The 22103-nt window shown below is 42.8% G+C and overlaps 2 protein-coding genes across 21 annotated transcripts; both read left to right on the forward strand.

The window, feature by feature from the left end:
- The first annotated feature begins 993 nt into the window (after positions 1-993).
- On the forward strand, positions 994-15845 carry LOC125525078. Of its 20 annotated transcripts, none has more exons than XM_048690098.1 (14): positions 994-1545; positions 1759-1843; positions 2719-2806; positions 3053-3118; positions 3411-3473; positions 3929-4072; positions 4426-5114; positions 5417-5534; positions 5640-5888; positions 6010-6093; positions 6190-6531; positions 6623-6697; positions 6774-7676; positions 7760-8778. In XM_048690098.1, exons 8-14 carry the CDS (start codon positions 5465-5467, stop codon positions 8074-8076), a joined length of 2040 nt encoding a protein of 679 aa, XP_048546055.1. In that variant the 5' UTR covers positions 994-1545; positions 1759-1843; positions 2719-2806; positions 3053-3118; positions 3411-3473; positions 3929-4072; positions 4426-5114; positions 5417-5464; the 3' UTR covers positions 8077-8778. The 20 variants fall into 20 exon arrangements, with proteins under 20 accessions (XP_048546055.1, XP_048546056.1, XP_048546050.1 ...); XM_048690099.1 differs by having other exon boundaries at positions 3929-4060; XM_048690104.1 differs by lacking the exons at positions 3411-3473; positions 4426-5114; positions 7760-8778 and adding exons at positions 13867-13933; positions 14483-14612; positions 15009-15845 and having other exon boundaries at positions 995-1545; positions 3929-4056; positions 6774-7053.
- Positions 15846-16599: 754 nt separating this feature from the next.
- LOC125518750 lies at positions 16600-18787 on the forward strand. The gene is made up of 2 exons (XM_048683605.1): positions 16600-17764; positions 18040-18787. The coding sequence occupies exons 1-2, from the start codon at positions 16600-16602 to the stop codon at positions 18084-18086; spliced, it is 1212 nt and encodes a 403-aa protein (XP_048539562.1). The 3' UTR covers positions 18087-18787.
- Positions 18788-22103: the final 3316 nt, after the last annotated feature.

Below are 22103 nucleotides of genomic sequence, written 5' to 3' on the forward strand. Positions count from 1 at the left end.
TTGTGTGCGATCATTATAGATAGCCCATATATTCTTTTTTTGTGAATTGTGTGCTTGTCAGGGCACATAGTTCAACAAACCAACCTATTGGCGATAATGTAGAAGATCTCTGTCGAATACATATTACTAACCGTGTGTGATGAGATTGACAGGATAAACATATATATATATATATATATATACAGTCTGCTTAATTTAGTCCTTCTTGTTGTTGTTCTTGTTGGATGGCCCCGCGACGTCGTCTTGGCAAGGACGCTTCTTGCCGCTGACTGTTGGCTTTTCATCGCCGTCGCCGCCGTCATCGTCGTTGCTGTCAATGTCGTCCTCCTCCTCATTCGACCATTCCCCCTCCTCATCGTCGTCATCCTATTCTTCGTCCTCCGACGGCTCATCATCCGTCTGGTTGTCGTCTGACGACTCCGGAGGCGGCGTTTGAGAGAGTCCTGGACTAAGGGGTCCTCGAGCGTCCGACCTATTGGATAGGGGCCGGACTGATGGGCCGTGAATATACAAAGAACGAAGACTCTGCCCATGTCCGGATGGGACTCTTCTTGACGTGGAAAGCAAGCTTGGCGATCAAATATGAAGATTTCTTTATCTGTAACCGACCTTATGTAACCTAGATCCCTCCTGTGTCTATATAAATCAGAGGGCTAGGTCCGTAGATATATCCTCATAATCATAGTCAGACATGCTGGAATTTTAGAGTTTAGCCATTACGATCTCGTGGTAGATCAACTCTTGTAACACTCGTTTAAAACAAAACAGAAGCTAGCCAACTCATCTCCAGAAGGCTCCCCCGATTGGGGTTCGTCAGCCGTCCGATCTGCCTTTTTGACGCGCATAAGCTGTTGGATCTTCACTTGCGGTTAAATTATTTTCACCTCACGGTTCATTTTTCTGCCTAATGACTGGTGGGCTCGTCTCGTGTCTGTATTGGCTGGGTTGGCCGCGCCCGCGTGCAGGAGGTTTTCCCCAATCCGCACCCTGCGTTCCCCAGCCAATCCACCCTCGCCTCGTCCCACTCCCGCACCAGCCACCGCCCAAACCCTATCCCCCTTTCCCCTCGATCCCCACAACCTCTCCCGCCTCTATCCCTCCTCCTCGCGTCACCACGGCCTCCGCCCCGGAGCCTCGCCGCCGCCTGATAATACTCCTCCACCATGCTAGCCCCTCCACCTCACCTTCCTTCTTTTTGTTATCTGCGCCCGTCATCGATGCCTGGTTCCAGATCGGGCGCGGGTTAGACGAGGTCGATGGTGGGGTGAATGGGCAGGGGAGGCGGGGGACGAGGGCAGGCAACAGTCGGCCCGTCGCGATGTGGTGAAGCTACAGGGAAGAGGGAGGAGGTCGGCGACAGGGTGAAGGAGCAAGCCGGTCCCCATGGAGGCAGCGCTACCAGCCAGCTAGGGAGGCGGTCCGGCTCGCCTCTGCTATGCCGTGAGCGGCGGCGCTACCTCTGCCTCCAGCCTCACCTCCTCTGCCAACCATGGGAAAATTTTGGGGAGACCCAAGGTGAGCTTCCCCTCCGTTGCATGACCCAAGGTGAGCTTCCCCTCTGTTGCATGCACTCCTGATCTCTAAAGATTTCTGTAGCCTAAATGCCTACGTACCATGTAAGCAAGCCCAACGTAATGCACACCATGAGCTTGATGAATGACCAAATGGTTTGTTTTTGTTGCCATATAGACCATTGACGGGTGTGCAGGAGCCCTTCTAATTGGTACTCTATGTGTGTTTTATTTTCTTTTGTTGCAGAATAATAATTCAAGTGGATGGCCAATGCGTCTTGTTGTTTAGCGGTATGATGGTCGGTGAAAGTATGTTCTATATATATTGCAAGGTGATGGGCTGCTGACTTTTCTTGTCCACTTCTGCTGATTTCTACCCACTTCTGCTTAATTTGATATCTGCTGTATAAGTAATGCACTAATATACAATACATAAAAAATGACCCGTGTTATATTTCAAAAGTATGGTTTTGCTATGCGCTGCTTGGAATCATTAGTGTTCGTTATTTTTGTTCAGATTTGTTGTGTATGCATGGTAGACCTTTGTAGGTTCTACTTTCTTATTCTTCAGCCATAATTCAGTTCATGACAGTTGCTGCTGTACCAAAGTGCAGACATTAAAATATTTTAGAACAGAACAATTAGATGCTTTGAGTCGTTCAAAACTGAAGGGAGCACCGAGGTATCACATTTGTAAAATCATGCATATGCAGGAGCTCAGCAGTCTACCGACCTAAATTTCTCCCTAACTTATGTCTTTTTGTTCAGTCCAGAATTTTAGGTTTCCTTGGTCACCACGGCCTCCTCTCTACTTGGCTCTCCTCTATCTTGTTTCTCTATAAAAAAATGGAAAGTACCATGAGAGATAAATGCCAACTGAAAGTTAAATTCAGTTAGAAAGTTAAATTTAGTTAGAACTAGCCTTTTGCATGTGTGTTCTTGATTCTTCATGTACGACCACATAGTAGGGACGCAACAAATATTTGTTAGCTAGCCTAATGAAGCTCCCATGTGGACCATTTACTGCTCTGTGTTATTGGAATTTGTTTGTAGTGTTCGCTCAGGCTAAAGAAATTCATGCCATTTTCCTCCATTTATTTCCTTTTATGCATAAGTGCTACCTTTGGCAATTGCTCTGTCCAGCCTATTAATCACCGAGAAAGGTTTTTATGCAATCTGCTGAATAAGCTCACATTGTTGATTGCAGGATCATAAGATGCTTTTAAACATGATTATGTGATGCTCAGAGACATTTTGCACAGTAGAAACTTCTTGTGAAGCTTGATTTTATTCAGGTGCCTAACTGACTACCATTTCCTCGGCGTTTGTGCTTACCAGCATGCCGTAAACTTCTTGTGAAGCTCGCTGTTTCATGTGCCTAACTGACTGCCGCTTTCTATGTTCATGCTTATTTGCATCCAGACGGTGATTTTGGGCTGAAAGATTATTGCAAGCTTAGAATCTTTTAAATGTCCTTATTGACATGATTCGTATGATAAACTTCCAAAATATTCATTTAACGTTGCTATTTTTCTTTTCAGAGCCATATGATTTTTTTATAGAAACATGAGCAGAGTAAAATGGACACAGCTTCTGGTACATCTGAGGTATAGAATCGGCAATCTTCATTGAATGTTGTAACATATTTACAACTAGATTCAGTTTTAAATCAGAAATAGAAGTCGTTTAAGTTTCGGATAGTTATATGATGTGCCATGTGCATGCTTTACAGTTACCTTGCAAGTGTCGTGATGTTGCATAGATATTTCTTTATCTATATGAATGTTGGACCCTGCGTGATTGATCTTATTTTGTTCCTATGTGAGAACTAGCTCTCCTTTAGTAGTGTAGTACTTCTATACTAAACTGAACCGGGAATGGTTTGATTGTTCTCTGTAGGACAGTGTGATTTCTTTTCTTAGAATGTTGTCATCTATATCTTGCTGAAGTACAGAACTATTGGTCAGTTAATTCTCTCATCAATTTACAAATTCAGTATTTTATTTCACATGGGGCTTGGCTGGTTTACATTTAATTCATGCATCATATATGTTGTTTAGTTCAGACTTGTGCATGTGCATGCATTGGAATTGATTTAACAAAGATATAGCATGATTCTGTACATAAAAATAATATGAGTATGCATGATCTATGAATAAATGCTCGGATATAGTTAGTCGTCAGATAGTAGGTGTACCATGGGCTTACAACTTCTGGATATCGTTAATACTTAATGGCCTGTAGTTCAAAAATCTGGAATGTCTTTCGAGAACTGTTGATCAGTGTTGCTATGAGTATTTCTCAGAGTTTTGGTTGCATGGATGTACATTAGAGTAGCAGAGGTTCTTATTTTACTTTGTCCAGAAGAGGGTATTTTACTTATTTTTGTTCACAATTTTTATCTAACTTTCTATCAGCACCGACGACCACAATGGGATGGATCAAGCAGCCAAGACTCAGTGGTCGACAGTGCGACTCTTCCAGCACTGAAGTTATGTCTTTTGGGCCAATTTCAATTGCCTCACTACCTCTACACATGGATCCTGTAGGTATTTCCTAATGTAAGTGTCACTATTTTTCTTCTTTATGTACCTGGACGGGAGTGCTCATGAGGATGACGACATGCTACTGAACTCAAATTCAAAAATGAAGTTGGGGGCCTGGGGTTTGGAGCCCCTCAGTAGAAGTGCTCAGGCGGCATGTCATAGTTGTTTGCTGATAATTTACCAAGAACAAATTTTGCTTGTCTCTAGCATTAGGCTATGAGCCCTAAAGCAGTTCCAATGTGATGATCTACCTCTTGACTAGGAAGGGGGGATTGAAAGATAGCACTTGTCGTTTGAAGCAATTAGTATTGGACTATTTGAGGAAGTAAATGTTTAAACCACTAAACCTTATATTCTTTTGTAAAAAGGAGGGTGCAGATAAATAAGAGTTGTTGGCAGCAGCAACCTACACATGTGGAAACAGTGGCTATGGCGGCTCAAAGGGAAGTTGTGGCCGCTAGACAGCAACTCACAACTTAGTGGCAGCTCAAAGTACATGTAATCTATTTCTTCTTGGAGCTATCTACTATAATATTATACTACTATAGTACACGATTTTCTGAATATTTGAATCTGCCCTCTTCTCTCTTGTTTTACCCGCCACATCCAAGATGGAATCATCTGTGGCCGTCAACTTATTAAATCGAACGGCCTGTATCACCCGGATTCGTCACCCATGCAATCCCGCCAAACCTGAAAATGAGCCGCGCTTCTAGAGAACTCCACGACCCACGGTAGCTTCCAGGCTCTGGCAAATCAATTCCCCGCCAACCTCCTCACGCTGATCTTTCCCCTGTAATCTGGATGCTCCGTATCCAGTATTCCAATTTCTCTAGCCCGCGGGTCACACACCACCAGCTCCATTGGTCCATCCCCCCGTCCACACACCCAGCACGGCAGCACCTCCGAATCACCTCCACGTCCAGATTGCATCTCCAGCCCCGTCTCCTTGCAGTCTGTGGCTTGCTTCGAAATTTGTTTGTGCCCGGTGATTCCAGGCTCAGAGTAGTTGGACATCCATCTACGGCCAGCTGACCACAGGTGCCGCTGATCACAGGTGAGGTTGCTGATTCTTCTGCTCCTTTGGGAATTTTGCTGCGTGAGAATGTTCTGCAAGTGATTCTTCTTGCTTACAATGATATGAAATACAAATCCACTGGTCCGATTGTAGCTTGCTGATTTTTCTACTTTTCTTGCACGCAAGGTGTTTGTGTTTTTGTCCAAACAGTACACTATGAAAGGCAATGCAACATATGTTCATTCTGTTCATGTCTCATGGCTATTTGTAAATTTGTATATGCTTTAATTATTTTTCTTGGGTTTGGTAACCTAAAAAATGGTCTAATGCTTATACTGTAGGTTGTGGTTGAAAACACTTGGCTTACAAAATCAAGTAAAATCGACAAGATGGAAGGCCGGGTTCCATTCAGAGATATTACAAATGTTCACCCAACAACTTCACCAAAAAGGAACTACTGTAAGTTTTTTTTATTATCTTGATATCTAATTATTATCCTTATCAATCCTTTGCCTTGACATACTATTTGTTTTTTGTTTGTTTTGTTTTGTGGGGAAATATTAGCTGTCGTTGGAGAGCAGAATGATCCTTTAGTTGAAACCAGAAATGCTACGCAAATGAATTCTTCCCAGCGTAAGCGTTACCGTGACCGGGATAGATACTTGCAAATGACTCCATATCAGAGGGAAGCCTATTTGCAAAGGAATCGTGAGTACAAAAGAATGAGGCGTGAGTGCAGCGCAAGTTGTAGTAATACACAACCAGCACCCCAGCAGAAAAATACAAGAGCTAATAAGAACATATGCATGACAGGTACTGTTCTAATCGACAAAATATTCATTTCTAATATTATCAATGACCATTGAATGTTCATTTACCTTTTTAATATATGATGTATAATTTTTGACGGGATAAGGTTGAACCTACATTACAGGAAAGGAAGTCGTGGCCAGTTCAAACTATGAGAAGCATGATTCGGTATTTACTCAACTGGGGTCTTCATCAAAAGGAAAACAAGGTTGTGATACGTAATGAATTAACAAATATCAAATATCAAAATTTATTTTTTTGTATATTTCATCACACTGTCGTTGACCCTTTTTCCTTAAAACAGTGGCGGATGTTGGTGGTTCTGGCACAAGTCGTCCAAAAGCTGGAACTCGATTCACCATCAGTCCATCTGGCATATATTTATCATCAATATCCTCGGAAGATCAAGCTGCAAAATATGAATTGAAAAATGTACGTCAGCGTAAGCGACATCGTTGCGTCAACATGCACTCAGAACTGTCACATGATCAAGAAGAAACACACGTACAAGAGATTTGTGGCCATAATAAAAGACAGAGGCCAGAAAAAGAAAGTTGTAGTACTGCACGGGATCGTGGCAGAGAGACCAACAACTTGCATGAAGACCTCATTTATGTGCCCCAGGATTCTTTTCCTGCCATTCATGGTAATGTTAGTCATAAATAACAATGATTTAATTATATGTTGCACATAGCAAGTATTTCATCTATTGACAACTAGAGATAATTTTTTAACAGAATATCTGGCAAATACTGAAGACTCCATTGAGTACGATGATGTGGATGATGAGAGTCTAATGTATAATAGACCATGTAAGTATTGACTGATATTTTCATCAATGATTCTCAATTTTTGTAATACTTACTAAATTACTTTTGAAAAACACAGGTCTTGACTTTGAATCATATCAAGAGCCAAAGCATGTCACAAAATGCATACAAGCAGATCCATATGATCATATATATCATAAATTGCCCCGTGGCTATCATTTTCTAGAGCGAGTGCCCAACTGTAGACATTGCAATGCGAAAAGGTTCCAATATGAGACGCCAACATTTTGTTGCATGAATGGAAAAGTAAAGATAGTAACCCCAGTGGTTCCTGATGAATTGCGTCAGTTGTACACGAGCCAGGATCCAAATGCAAAATACTTCCAAGATCATATACGGTACTTCAATTCTCATTTCTCTTTTACCTCTCTTGGTGTGATCTTGGACCAAAGATTCTGCAATAGGAGGTCTGGAGTATACACCTTTCGCGCACAGGGCCAAATTTATCACCGTATTGACCAGTTGGTTCCAAAAGAAGATGGCCCCAAGCATTTACAGTTATACTTCTATGACACGGATGCAGATTTGCAACAAAGATTTCTTCACTCGCCAAACCTTGACCAAACTCTGATCCGGAAGTTGGTGAATATACTTTCAAGTAATCCTTATGCACAAATATTTAGAAACCTTGGTTCTATTCCAAACCTTGATGAATATAATATTGAGCTTAACACAAATATTGCCTTAGATCAAAGAGTATATAATGCTCCGACAACATCACAAGTAGCAGCAATTTGGGTCGAGGGAAATAATCCTCGAAGTTATTTTGACAGGAGTATCATGGTTTACGGTAAATCGGACAAACCACAATACATAAAAGCATACCATGGTTGCTATGATCCATTGTCATATGCACTTTTTTTCCCGAATGGGGAAGTTGGATGGAACCTGAATTTACCAAAAGTTGCTCCCCATGGTAAGAGGAAGAGAAATGATCAAGCAAATGCTCTCAGCGAAGAAGGCAAGTTTTTTTTTCAAGTTTTTTTTTGCTTGATTACTTTGTTTCAGATTCATTTATCTAACCATAACTTGCCTTGAATGCAGGAGTGGAAAAGAGCTCTGGTTCTTGTGTATCACCAAGGGAATATTATTGTTATAAGTTACAAATCCGAGATGGCGAGTTCAACGTCTTACTATTTGGAAAGAGATTAACTCAACAGTATATTGTTGATATGTACATCAAGATTGAATCAATAAGGTTGGCTTTCTATTTACAACCGTCAACTCAGGTTCTCATACGTGCAGATTTATATCAAGGATTGGTTGATAGTGTTGTAGCCGGTGAGACACGTGCATGCATGACTGGAAAGCGTATTGTGCTCCCCCTGAAATTTATTGGAGGACCAAGAGACATGCGCTGAAGGTATCTAGATGCAATGGCATTGGTCCAACGGTTTGGAAAGCCAGACTTATTCATTACAGTGACTTGCAACCCGCAATGGGAAGAGATAACTAGAGAGCTGGAACCAGGTCAATCGCCACAAGATCGTCCAGATTTGGTAGCACGGGTCTTCAAGGCAAAGTTGGAGGATCTTAAAGATCTTTTATTCAAGAGGAAATTATTTGGTGAAGTTGTTGCACATGTTCATGTAATAGAATTTCAGAAGAGAGGCCTACCGCATGCACACTTCTTAATTATTCTGAAGTCAACTTGCAAGATTACTAATCCAGATCAATATGATGAGATAATATCAGCAAAGATCCCAGATAAAGACAAATACCCTGTACTGCATGCTTTAGTTATTAAGCACATGATGCATGGACCATGCGGAGTTCTCAACAGTAAGAATACTTGCATGGAAAATGGAAGTTGTAGATACCATTATCCACGGACATTCTCAGAGACAACACTACAAGGAAAGGACTCATATCCAATTTATAGACGGAGGGATGATGGTTGTCGAGTTCGCATTAGGGGTGCGGTCTTGGATAATAGATGGGTTGTTCCTTATAGTCCATATCTACTTATGCGATATAATTGCCATATAAATGTAGAAGTTTGCTCTAGCATTAAGGCCGTTAAATATTTATTTAAATACATCTACAAAGGTCATGATCGCGCATCCTTTGTCATTGAGTCCAGAGGAGATAATGTTGTTATTGATGAGATTCGCGAATATAGGGATGCAAGGTTTATATCACCTCCAGAGGCTATATGGAGGATTTATTCTTTCAATCTAAGTGAGATGTCACCTCCAGTTTTGCAGTTACAGGTCCATTTGCCAAATATGCATCTTGTGCATTATGAAGATTCTGATAATTTGGATAGCGTGTTACGCAGAGAATCATCTTCAAAAACAATGCTTAGTGAATATTTTAGAATGAATTTTGTTGATATTTTTGCAAGGAATTTCTTGTACAAGGAGTTTCCAGAATATTCTGCGTGGGATAGCAGTTGCAAGAATTGGAGATGTCGCAAGCAGAAACGAATTCAGATTGGTAGACTTGTGTTTGCGCACCCTGCTGAAGGAGAGCGTTATTATTTGAGGATACTACTAAATCACGTGAGGGGAGCCAAATCATTTGAGGATCTACGAACTGTTGATGGTGTTATTTTCTCGACATTTAGAGAGGCTGCACAGAGAAGGGGTCTCATTGAGGATGATCGTAGTATTTCTGATTGTCTCAGCGAGGCTGCGGCATTTCAAATGCCATCTGCACTTAGAAGACTTTTTGCAACAATTTTAGTTTTCTGCGAGGTAACAAATGTCCGTGAACTGTGGGACAAGCATTTTGAAGCCATGGGTGATGATTTTCGAAGAGAAAATGTAAATGCTGAAGTAATTGATCAGATGGTGCTTAAAGATCTTAGAAGTTTGTTATATTCAATGGGAAAGGACATAAAGAACTTCGACTTGCCCTGCTTATTGGATGATAATGATTTGGAGAGCTTAGATTGGAGAGAATTATATGATGAGATGTTTATTGAGGTTGAGCAGGAACACTTGCATTTGTATAACAAGCTAAACAATGAGCAGCGACTTGCTTTTGATGAGATAATGACTCATGTCTTGCACCAGAAGAGTATGGTTTTTTTCATAGATGGTCCGGGAGGTACAGGAAAAACGTACCTTTATAAGGCTTTGCTCGCTAAAGTGCGGTTGATGGGGCGAATAGCTATCGCAACAGCAACGTCAGGCATTGCTGCGTCTATCATGCCTGGCGGTAGAACAGCACATTCCAGGTTCAAAATTCCCATTAATATTCAGGATGACAGCATGTGCAACTTCAGTAAACAGAGTGGAACTGCAGAATTACTCAAGAGGTCGTCTTTAATAATTTGGGACGAAGTTGCTATGACAAAGCGTCAAGCTGTGGAGGCACTTGATAGATCCCTGCGAGATATCACCGGTTGTGGATCACCCTTTGGAGGAAAAGTAGTAGTGTTTGGAGGTGATTTTAGACAGGTTCTTCCAGTGGTGAGGCATGGCACTAGAGCACAAATTACAGATGCTACACTAAAGAAGTCTTATCTTTGGCAAGACATAAAACATATCAAACTTTGGCGCAATATGAGGGCTTTGTTTGATCCATGGTTCTCTGATTTTCTCCTTAGAATTGGTAACGGTACAGAGGAATCGATTGGTCAAGAATATGTGCGCCTGCCTGAAGAAATTGTTATAGGTTACACGGATTTGAAGGCCTCTGTTAGTAAGTTAATTGATGACATCTTTCCTCTAATGGACAAAAATGGAAACTCACCGTCCTATATTAGTGCACGTGCAATTCTTTCCACAAAGAATGAATATGTGGATGAGTTAAATGATATGCTTATTGACCGATTTCCTGGAGAAGAAAAGGTCTATTACAGTTTTGACTCAGTGGTTGATGATCCACATAATCACTATCAACCTGAGTTCCTAAATTCACTCACACCTAATGGCCTTCCTCCACATATTCTCAGATTGAAGATCAACTGCCCTGTTATTTTGATTCGCAACCTTGATCCTTCTAATGGTTTATGCAATGGTACAAGGCTTATCATTAAGGCATTTCAAGAGAACGCTATTGATGCAGAAATTATTGGCGGACAATATGCTGGGAAGCGAGTGTTCCTTCCACGAATTCCTCTCTATCCTTCAGAGGATGATGTTCTCCCCTTCAAGTTTAAAAGAAAGCAATTTCCAATTCGGCTTAGTTTTGCCATGACAATCAACAAAGCCCAGGGTCAAACCATCCCAAATGTTGGCATCTATCTTCCTGAGCCGGTGTTCTCTCATGGCCAACTCTATATCGCTCTGTCTAGAGGGATATCAAGACAAACAACTAGAGTACTTGCAAAACCAAATAAGGATATTGACCCATCAGGGAAAAGCACAAAAAATATTGTCTACAGGGATGTTTTGGTATAATTCATGTACATGCTGTGTATTGCCGTGTGATGTTTCTAATATGGTTGTATTCCTGTAAATAGTACTACCCAGGAAATATAATGTTATATAGGGTTTCAGTCATTAGCTTGTCCCTGTGAGAGTTATTATGTACCAAAAGATATATTTGCAGTGGTATTATTCTAGCATATACAATACTCAAGTCTTATAGATGTACCATTCCTTTTTCAGTTATTGCATATAGCAAAAATCCAGCAACATAAGTGAGCAAATATCATTCTTTATCATACCGAGCCATTGGGCTTCACATGTATATGCAATATACTGACATTTTTCAGTTTTAACATACAACATAATCATCCGGTCAACAGAAGGGAGCACAGACCATTTTGCTTTAGTCATACGAAATCAATTACAGAGTCATTACAAACCAACTCAACAATGGAGGGACACGCCCCATCCATAGATAGATTACTAATTCTAATCTGATGTGCCTGGGCAGCAAGAACATGAACAGAACCAGCGCGTTGCCTACCAATTTTCAGGAACTTACATAGGTGATAAACCAGGAACGAAGGTTACGAACATCAGCGTAGATGTTGTAGCTTCTACATGCTGGCGCTACATCAGAGTTAGCAGAATCATATTCGAACTCAATGGGGTAGTGCAATGATCCAGCGTCAAGTGCATATCATACTTCACAGTGCTCACTTCAGAGTTTTCAGCATCGAAACAATTCTCACGTTCCTGGTTATCAGCAAAGAGGATCTCGCCATGGTGATACCTTGAAATTACACCTGCAGAAGCTACAAATACAAGATATGAAAATTCACAATAATGACAACGAACCTAAAAATTGTTCTTAGTATTGGCAACATCCAATATATTTAGTTACATTGAAAGGACATAGAAACAATTACAATTTAACTATATGATTTTTTTTGTAAGCAACAAATGGGGGCACAAATGTTTCAATCACCACGCTTATTCTTTATTTTTGGAACCTACAAATCAGCAATTTTCACACTTCTCTATCAAAAAAAGGATCACACCATCAATCTTATTCTTCGTTCTTTAATTGGAAAAAAAAATCAGAAATTGAATCCCCTCAGAGACATCCCATAAAATCCGAAATTGGAGAACAAACCATGCTGATGCCTGCTAAATGCCGAATGTTGATGTAGTGATGCTACGGTCGGTGCTACTCACCTGCGCCATCGCTCGGAGGCATGAAGTGTGCCGCCTACCGGCATGTGTTGTGTGCGGCCGTGGCTGCTGAATTCAGGAGCCGCTGTGCCTGCTGATGACGACTGGGCGAGTCCAGCACGATATCCAATGGTCGGGTCGTGCGCTGCGCCAGCCGCGTGGGAGTCCTAGGGTCGGCGGGGACGGGAGAAGGTGCGGCAGCGCGGCGGCGCACCGCTCGACAGTCTTTTTTTTTTGAGACAACGACAGTCTTTCATTTTATAGAACTCCGCTCGACAGCCAGAGGCAGGAGGACCTGGTTCGCGTTTTTGAGTGGGGCTCCATACAGCTAGCCCAGTGGCAGGCTTCAAGGCCCGTCTGGCCGAATGTCAGCCCAAATCCATATTTTAGCCTGCAGAAGGTCCAACGATCTCCCCTCAAATAAAAAACAAATTTGTTAAAAATAAAAAATATAGAAACAAATAAAAATTTGGGAAAAAACAGAAGGTCAAGTGGAACAGGCTATTCTCACGTTTTCCCCATGAATTTTAGGACTGTATATGGACTGATATAGACTACTAAAAAAGTATATATGGACCGACACATATCCACTTTTTTGTTGACAATAAATATTATGCAAGGTAGAATGCATTACATTCCATGTACATCCAAGTGATGTAGAATGCGCGGAGATGATTATTTCTTGAACAAACTTTAATCCCATGATGTAACTTACTGTTTTGAGAATATTTACTTCAAGTTTGTCTCTCTCTTTTTTTTGCAGGAAATTGTAAGTTTGTCAAGTACTCCCTCCGTAAACTAATTTAAGAGCATTTAGATCACTACTTTAGTGATCTAAACACTCTTATATTAATTTACAGATGGAGTAAGTGTTAACCAAAATTACTCTATGCATGTTTTGAAAATATAAGAAAATCAAATTTGTCCACGGACATTGTAAGTTGGCAAGAGGTTTGTCAAAGTGCATCGTCTGTATTTAAAATTTTCTTCATGTATGATGTTTTTAATTAAGAACGCACACGTGCAAAGCACGTGCCTTTAACTAGTATATTATGACTCGGTGCTAGCTGAAGCTTCTATTTTCTCGCCTTTGTGGTGGCGGTGATTCCTTCAACTGCAGTAGTTTTTCTACGTGCCATTGTAAGTGTAGGTTTTCTACAGTTAAGCCTCTCGCATTGCAAAAAGCTACATTCCATTGTTTTTCTATGTGCCATTGTAAGTGTAGGTTTTCTACCGGCTTCAACATAGATAATTAGCATGCGAGAGGCTTAACTGTAGCTTTTTGCGATGCTAGACGGACATATTCAGTACTGAAAATCTAGACTGTTCTTTCCACTCTGTAACAACTTCTATGCTTGCGCCACCATGATATCAGTACAACATTTCCCTATAAAATTTTGTTAGTTGCATGTAAACTGAATTGATTTACCAGTAAAAATCTGGACAACTGATTCCAGTCGATAATAACCATTGTGGCATTACCATGATATGTCATGTATCTGCTCTGAGTTGTAGTATGTTGCAAAAAGTACAATAAGAGATAGAATGTATGCACTATGGCTAGCAGTAACTTTTTTTTGACCTGTACAACATTTGATCTATCTATTTTTGCAGGCTATTCCTCTTGTTGCAACCTTTTCCCATAGAATCAAAAGGAATTAGATTGAAGAAATTGCAGGAGGTACTACTTCGTGTTCCATTAGCCTTACTTTTGGAGGCTTGTCTATATATAGTCTTAGTGTCAGAGGTGTGTCAATAGTAGTATTAGTTTTGGAGGCTTGTCTATATTAGTCTTATTTTTTGGATTACGTTTCTTTCCACCTGCATCCTCTCTTCATAATGGATTACGTTTCTTTGTTATTGCCATGTGTTACTTTTTCTCATTACTGTGATCGTCAGTGCCCTTAGCAGTGGTTGTTCTTGCTTTATGGCTGCCTTCTCAGTGCACTTTTATTAGTTCTAATACATTAATATAATATGCTCGATTGACCATATTAATTATATATTTCACTTCACCGGGGCTGTTGGTCGAAGTGTTGGTTAAAATATTTTGGTGGCAGTGTATAAAACTAATTGTTGTACATGATTGTTAAGTGCACTTTTGAGCTTTGAGTAGACAAATGTGGTCATAATTACTTTAAAGGATCGTTAGTATATATTACTGTCGGATTCCCATGTTCAGTTATTCACACTATATTATTGCTTGATTCTGATAGCTTGCTATTATTAGAGCAGGAAGGGTATTCCTGGTGTGACATTCAAAAGCAGTCAAAACGGTGAGGTTTAGAACGGAGGAGCTCCGTGGAATTGTGGATAAAAAATTATCCATAACATGTCTGTCATTGCTCATGTCGACCACGGTATGTAACCGAGCAGTGACAGTTGTCTCTAATTATCAATCTTATATAGAGTCTTCTTGATTGATGATTTTGTAGCCTTCTCTTAGCTGTACCATATTAATTCTTAAAACTGGATCATTTAAAATTAGTTAGATTTAATGATTTGTTTCACTGTTTTCAAATAAGTAGTTTAAGCCCTTATTGTGTTCTGGAGCTTATTCTTTCTACCTTTTTATGATTGATTTATGCTCTCGCAAGCTTAAATGTAACTATTGACATATAATCTCATGGCTCAAAGTCTTAGTTGTTGAATGTATTAAAATTTATAAGACCTGGAGTTTGCACTATAATTTCATCCAGCGGTATTCCCAGTAACTGAATGTTAAGAGCACTGACGATCCCAGGTTGTACATTCAGGTACTGGGAAATGCTTTTATCTTGCAGGCCAGTTTTACATTTATTTTTCAGTAACGAGATGACCATGAACAGGGTATCAAGGTATTTGCCTTGGCATTACTAACGTCGTGTTCAGATTACTAAAAGAAGGATTGATAACGGCATACCTTAACTCGACTGATGCTTTAACTGCTGCCTCTCTAAGCCTTGATTAGCCATGGAGATACTCAAGTTCCAAAGCCCCAAGTGAGGCTATCCTTCTAAGATCTGTTCATCCCAGTTCATTAATTTGTTTGAAATATATATGTATATTCCAATATTGCTCAATCTCCAGCTGGCCTCTAGGTTATCAGATGAAATCCGGTTAAATTTTAGGGAGGTTGAGTAGGAGTGTTTGGAACTAAAGGCTTTGTTGTTGTTGTTTGAGTAGGAGTATCCCCCTTTTCTGTATAAATTTTGTTGCTATGAATAGTTGCATTGTTACATCAGTGAAAAGTTCCTGGGCGTAGTATGTGTTCCTCTAGACTGGTTGAAAGTATTCCTTCTGTTATCCAGTTTCTCACTACGCATGTTACCTTTGTTGCTGAATTTTGCCTATAGTTTATATATAGTAGACTCACATGATTACCTGATGACTCGTTCACGCAAGAACTATTGTTAATTTTTTCCTTTTCTGCAATGATGGTCGTAGCCCTTTGACTCCACAAGCCGCAAAGGAGTGAAGTGTAGAAAATATGTCCATTGTCGTTGAATTGGTGGGATTGTCACCAAGTTAGTGCTGCAGATTTCTATTTTAGAGCAAGAAGCCAAATCATGTAGTTCATTGTAAATCTTGAAAAACTTATTTATTGTCACTTCTATATCTGTTATAAACTTTTTTTTGTGATGTGGTACTTGTCAATCTTGGTTTGACCTTCCATTTCAAGTCTGCCCTTAAATTCGAGTAGACCAAAAAGTCCTTGTTTCTTCAATTGGTTTCTCGTTTCATGTTTGCACTGTTGGAGTTATAATATAAGTCATGTACCCCTTTGTATTTATCCCGTTGTATAAGGGGTTTTCTGCATATGTTCCACACCTGTACATGTATATATATATCGGCCTATGGCCTCATGGGAATACAAGTTGCTTTCCTAACATGGTATTAGAGCCTTAGGTTTTTTTTCTCTTTCGCACGCGCAACTCGTGCTCCCGATCCAATCTCCGAGCGGCGCTGCTATCTCCTCATCGAGCGCCCAGGCCGGCTGCTTCCGCTGGTCTCCGCCTCCAGCCCGAGCACTCTCATCCAATCCTCCTCCTCCTGCTGCTGCTTGTTAAGGATTGAACAGGTGCTGCTGTTGCCCAGGACGCCAACCCCATCCCGTTTTCCAATCTGCCCCTGAAGCTGCCCGCCTCGATCTCCCGTCGCCAGCGCTGATCTCCCGCTCGAAGCCAGCGCTCTCCCCAGCGGACGCCCGATCTCCCGCTCGGTTCCGTCGCTAGCGTCCTCTCCAGCGGACGCTTGATCCGATCAGGTCGCCCGCGCCGGCCCGCTCAATCAGGTCGCCCGATCCACCTGATTCTGCTGTTCCCGACTCTGTTGTCGCTGGTGCTCTCGTCGGTTCTCAAAAAAAAAATGTCTGCTGCATCAGGCTATGTTGCTGTTCCTCGCTGTCCGGTGATCTTTGATGGTACTAACTACACCGATTTTACTGGCTTCATGCGCATTCACATGCGTGGCATCCGTCTTTGGGGTGTTCTTTCTGGCGAGGTCTGTTGTCCGCCACGTCCGGTTCCTCCGGTGGCCCCTACTCCGCCAACTCCATCGGTTCTTCCTACTGATGCTAATCAGGCCGCCAAGGATGCGGCTAAGGTTGCTGATGAGGCTGCTGATCGTGCTTATGATGAGAGGGTTTTGGCTTATGAGGAGGCTCTTCAGACGTATCATGGTGCTCTGTCTGTTTACACCCAGTGGCTGGATGATGATGCTCGTGCTGCAGCTGTTCTCACTGCTAGTGTTCTGCCTCAGTTTGCTTCTGAATTTCTGGGTCTTTCTACTGTCTTTGAGATGTGGACCCGTCTTCGTGAGCGCTATCAGCCCTCTGGTGATGCCTTATACCTCTCTGTGATCCGTCAGGAGCATGCTCTTCAGCAGGGTGACTCTACTGTTGATGACTTCTATGCACAGAGTTCTGCTATCTGGCGCCAGCTTGATTCTCTCCGTAGTGCTGGGTGTTGTACCTGCCCCTGTTGCCAGGCTGTCCAGGCCAATTTGGAGTTTCATCGCGTCTATGAGTTCTTGTCTCGGCTCCATAAGGAGTTTGAGCCCCGACGTGCTCAGTTGTTTGCTCGTGGCCGTATTTCTCTCATGGAGGCGCTTTCTGAGATTCGTGCTGAGGAGACTCGCTTACGTGGTGCTGGTTTGCTGGAGGTTCCCTCTGTACTCGCTACTCGTGCTCCTACGCCACTTGCTTCACCGACCCCTTCTCGCTCGAGTGCTCCGCCGCTCTTGCCCACTCCTTCTGGAGGCTCAGGTCGCCCCCGTCCACATTGCGCCTATTGCAACAATGATGGTCATCTTGAGTCTCAGTGCTACACGAAGAAGAAGCACCTGCGCAAGGCTCGCTCATCATCTTCAGGGACTTCGTCATCTACCTCGACAGCTTCAGCCATTGCTTTGACTGAGCAGGATATTCTGAGACTTAAGCGTCTGCTCGCGGCTTCAGGTTCTTCCTCGACGGGTACTGTCGGTTCTGTGACTGATGCTTCCCGCACTGAGCAATCACCCTCTACACAGTCAGGTACATCCCCCTGGGTTCTGGACTCTGGAGCTTCCTTTCATATGTCTTCTCATTCTTCCACTTTGTCCTCTCTTCGATCACTGGATTCTCCTATTCATGTCTTCACTGCTGATGGTACTCCACTTTCTGTTGCTAGTAGAGGCAATCTTACTACTCCTTATTCTGTTCCTGATGTTGCTCATGTTCCTCGACTTACCATGAATTTGTTTTCTGCTGGTCAACTTACGAATTCTGGTTGTCGCGTCATCCTTGACGTTGACTCTTGTTCTGTCCAGGACCGTCACACGCACACTCTGGTTGGGGCTGGCCCTCGCCGCCGTGATTCTCAGGGTCTTTGGGAGTTGGACTGGCTTCATGTTCCTTCTGCTGCCACCACCATCGCCAGTTCTTCCGCTTCTGTCACCTCCGTCACTGGTTCCTTCCAGCAGTGGCATCATCGACTTGGTCATCTGTGTGGTTCTCGGTTGTCTTCTTTAGTTCGTCGAGGCCTTCTGGGGTCTGTCTTAGGAGATGTCTCTTTAGAGTGTCAGGGTTGTCATCTTGGCAAGCAGATTCAGTTACCATATTCACATAGTGAGTCAGTGTCTAAGCGTCCTTTCGATTTAGTCCATTCTGATGTATGGGGTCCGGCCCCTTTCGCTTCGAAAGGTGGTCATAAATACTATATTATTTTCATAGATGATTTCTCTTGTTACACATGGCTTTATTTCATGACTTCTCGTTCTGAGGTGTTGTCTATTTATAAGCGTTTTGCTGCCATGGTTCATACTCAGTTCTCTTCACCCATTCGTGTTTTTCGTGCTGACTCCGCTGGCGAGTATATCTCTAAGATGTTGCGTGGTGTTCTTGCTGAGCACGGGACTCTCTCTCAATTCTCTTGTCCCGGTGCTCATGCTCAGAATGGTGTGGCTGAGCGAAGGCATCGACATCTTCTTGAGACGGCTCGTGCATTGATGATTGCTGCCTCTCTCCCGCCTCATTTTTGGGCTGAGGCCGTCTCCACATCCACCTATCTTATCAATATACAACCTTTCGTTGCTCTACAGGGTGGTGTTCCTTTCGAGCGACTTTTTGATCGTTCTCCCGATTATTCGATGCTTCGCTCATTTGGTTGTGTTTGCTATGTTCTTCTTGCTCCTCGTGAACGCACCAAACTGACCGCTCAGTCTGTTGAGTGTGTCTTCTTAGGCTACAGTGATGAGCATAAGGGCTATCGTTGTTGGGATCCTATTGGTCGTCGGATGCGTATCTCTCGAGATGTGACTTTTGAAGAGTCTCGTCCCTTCTATCCACGCCCATCTTCCTCGACTTTTTCAGTGCAGGATATCTCTTTCCTCACTTTTCCTAGCTTACCTATCACCCCCGCCGAGACTGTACCTCTCCGTTCCACTTCCTCTCCTTCTCCACATCTCGTTGATTTGCAGCCACCATCCTCCCCGGTCTCCTCGCCTCGCATGTCACCGGGTTCTCCACCTTCATCTCCGGTGACTTCCTCCCCGGTCTCCTCTCCCAGCCTGTCACCGGACTCTACACCTTCATCTCCGGTGACTTCTTCGTCGCCGCCCCCTGATTCTACCTTGCCGATTCCTCCTTCTATTATTCCATCTTTTCCTCAGCATTACACTCATCGTCCACGACCAGTCGATGCCTCTGTGGATGGGTCGTCATCTTCCTCTCAGCCTACTTATGGCTTGCGTTCTCGTCCTCGTCCGCCTGTTGATCGCTTTGGATTTCCCACCGCTGGTGCTACTGTTCTTGAGCCGACTTCTTACCGTCAGGCTGTTGTTCATCCTGAATGGCAGTTTGCGATGGCAGAGGAGATTGCTGCTCTTGAACGCACTGGTACCTGGGATCTTGTTTCTCTTCCTCCCGGAGTCCGTCCGATCACTTGTAAGTGGGTCTATAAGGTTAAGACTCGCTCCGATGGTTCTCTTGAGCGTCACAAAGCTCGTCTTGTGGCTCGTGGTTTTCAGCAGGAGCATGGTCGTGATTATGACGAGACTTTTGCTCCTGTGGCTCATATGACCACTATTCGTACACTTCTTGCCGTTGCCTCTGCACGCCACTGGTCTATATCTCAGCTTGATGTTAAGAATGCCTTTCTTAATGGTGAGCTGCGTGAGGAGGTGTACATGCATCCACCACCTGGGTATTCTATTCCTGATGGCATGGTATGTCGTCTTCGTCGCTCTCTCTATGGCCTTAAGCAAGCCCCCCGCGCCTGGTTTGAGCGCTTTGCCTCTGTGATCACTGCTGCTGGTTTTTTAGCAAGTGCTCATGATCCAGCATTGTTTATTCACCTTTCTCCTCGTGGTCGGACTCTTCTTCTTCTTTATGTTGATGACATGATCATCACGGGGGATGACCCCGAGTATATTGCCTTTGTAAAGGCCCGTCTTAGTGAGCAGTTTCTTATGTCTGATCTTGGACCTCTTCGCTACTTTCTTGGGATTGAAGTCTCTTCTACCTCTGATGGCTTTTTTATATCCCAAGAAAAGTATATCCAGGATCTTCTTGCTCGTGCTGCTCTTACTGATGAGCGCGTTGTTGAGACTCCTATGGAGCTCAATGTTCACCTCCGTGCTACTGATGGTGATCCTCTCCCTGACCCGACGCGTTATCGTCATCTTGTTGGCAGTCTTGTCTATCTAGCTGTCACTCGTCCGGACATCTCTTATCCGGTTCATATTCTGAGTCAGTTTGTCTCTGCCCCCACCTCGGTTCACTATAGTCATTTCCTTCGTGTTCTTCGATATCTTCGAGGCACGATCTCTCACCGTCTATTCTTTCCTCGCTCCAGTTCTTTACAGCTCTAGGCCTATTCGGATGCTACGTGGGCTAGTGATCCTTCCGATCGCCGTTCACTTTCTGCTTACTGTGTTTTTCTTGGTGGTTCTCTCATTGCCTGGAAGACGAAGAAACAGCTTGCAGTTTCCCGTTCGAGTGCCGAGGCTGCGTTGCGAGCAATGGCTCTTTTGACGGCAGAGGTGACTTGGTTACGGTGGTTACTTCAGGATTTTGGTGTTTCTGTCACTACACCGACTCTACTTTTATCTGACAGTACAGGTGCTATCAGCATTGCACGCGATCCTGTGAAGCATGAGCTCACCAAGCATATTGGTGTTGATGCTTTCTATGTGCGCGCTGCTGTGCAGGATCAGGTTATTGCTCTTCAGTATGTGCCTTCCGAGTTACAGTTGGCGGATTTCCTGACGAAGGCTCAGACTAGAGCACAACATGGCTTTTATCTCTCCAAACTCAGTGTTGTTCATCCACCATGAGTTTGAGGGGGGTGTTAGAGTTATAATATAAGTCATGTACCCCTTTGTATTTATCCTGTTGTATAAGAGGTTTCCTGCATATGTTCCACACCTGTACATGTATATATATATCGGCCTATGGCCTCATGGGAATACAAGTTGCTTTCCTAACATGCACTTCTATTACAGTACAACATTTCATAAACATGGCATTGGTCATTGTTTGTCCAGTTCCCTTCAAAAAGAGAAGAGATGGCTATAGAGAGTTCATCCTTCTAACATAACCAAGCAGAGGAGTGGGAACTATAAACATGCCTCAATGAAGAGATGAAAAATGTTGTGCAAGGCATTGGTTGTTAAGCTCCTTTAAAAAATGAAGGAATTATAGTGCATCTGACCTATAAAGGGGTTGTGAGGGACAAAACGCTATGGATTCAGAGTAGTGGGAGGGCACAGTTTACCAATGGCGCAAGGACAAAGCGTGACCTTGATTCCAAAGTTCCAGCTGACATAGCAGAATTGTATAGAGAGGATGCCTGCATTTTAAAAACTCTGTTACATAGTTTGAGGCTATGTTTCTTTCAATTTTCATTATTAAGAGGATCCTTATTATTGCCAAATTGTTAATTATTTTTAAATAGCTCTTGGTTTGCAATGGGACCATGTGCCATCTGGCGCAATAGGTACTGTTATTATACATCCTATTATTGACAGCAAGCCTTTATTGTTTTTTATTAAGGACCCTCGGGTTAAATTTGTTACCCCATGGATTTCCTTTTCAATGCCCGCATTAATTTAGCTGGTCCCTGCCATATGTCCTTGCAAAATGAAACTATTTTCATCGACAACATGTCTTTAGCGGGTCTCTGCGCCATTTGGCGCAACGGGTCAACTAGTATTCATCAAGATCAATCAAGCAGGAAGTAGGGTATTACCTCTATAGAGAGGGCCCGAACCTGGGTAAACATTGTGTCCCCTGTCTCCTGTTACCATCGACCTTAGACGCATAGTTCGGGACTCCCTACCCGAGATCCGCCGGTTTTGACACCGACATTGGTGCTTTCATTGAGAGTTCCACT

Source organism: Triticum urartu, chromosome 7 (assembly GCF_003073215.2).
Source record: "Triticum urartu cultivar G1812 chromosome 7, Tu2.1, whole genome shotgun sequence".
Classification (NCBI taxonomy): Eukaryota; Viridiplantae; Streptophyta; class Magnoliopsida; order Poales; family Poaceae; genus Triticum; species Triticum urartu.

What these genes read in the sequence shown, in the direction of transcription:
- LOC125525078 (XM_048690088.1), top strand. Translation starts at nt 3,943, where the DNA reads ATGGGATGGATCAAGCAGCCAAGACTCAGTGGTCGACAGTGCGACTCT. An exon ending in TAAGAACATATGCATGACAG is followed by an intron (nt 5,889 to 6,009) that starts GTACTGTTCTAA and finishes CCTACATTACAG; the next exon opens with GAAAGGAAGTCGTGGCCAGT. An exon ending in TTCATCAAAAGGAAAACAAG is followed by an intron (nt 6,094 to 6,189) that starts GTTGTGATACGT and finishes TCCTTAAAACAG; the next exon opens with TGGCGGATGTTGGTGGTTCT.
- LOC125518750 (XM_048683605.1), top strand. Translation starts at nt 16,600, where the DNA reads ATGTCTGCTGCATCAGGCTATGTTGCTGTTCCTCGCTGTCCGGTGATC. An exon ending in ATCACCCTCTACACAGTCAG is followed by an intron (nt 17,765 to 18,039) that starts GTACATCCCCCT and finishes TGTTCTGTCCAG; the next exon opens with GACCGTCACACGCACACTCT.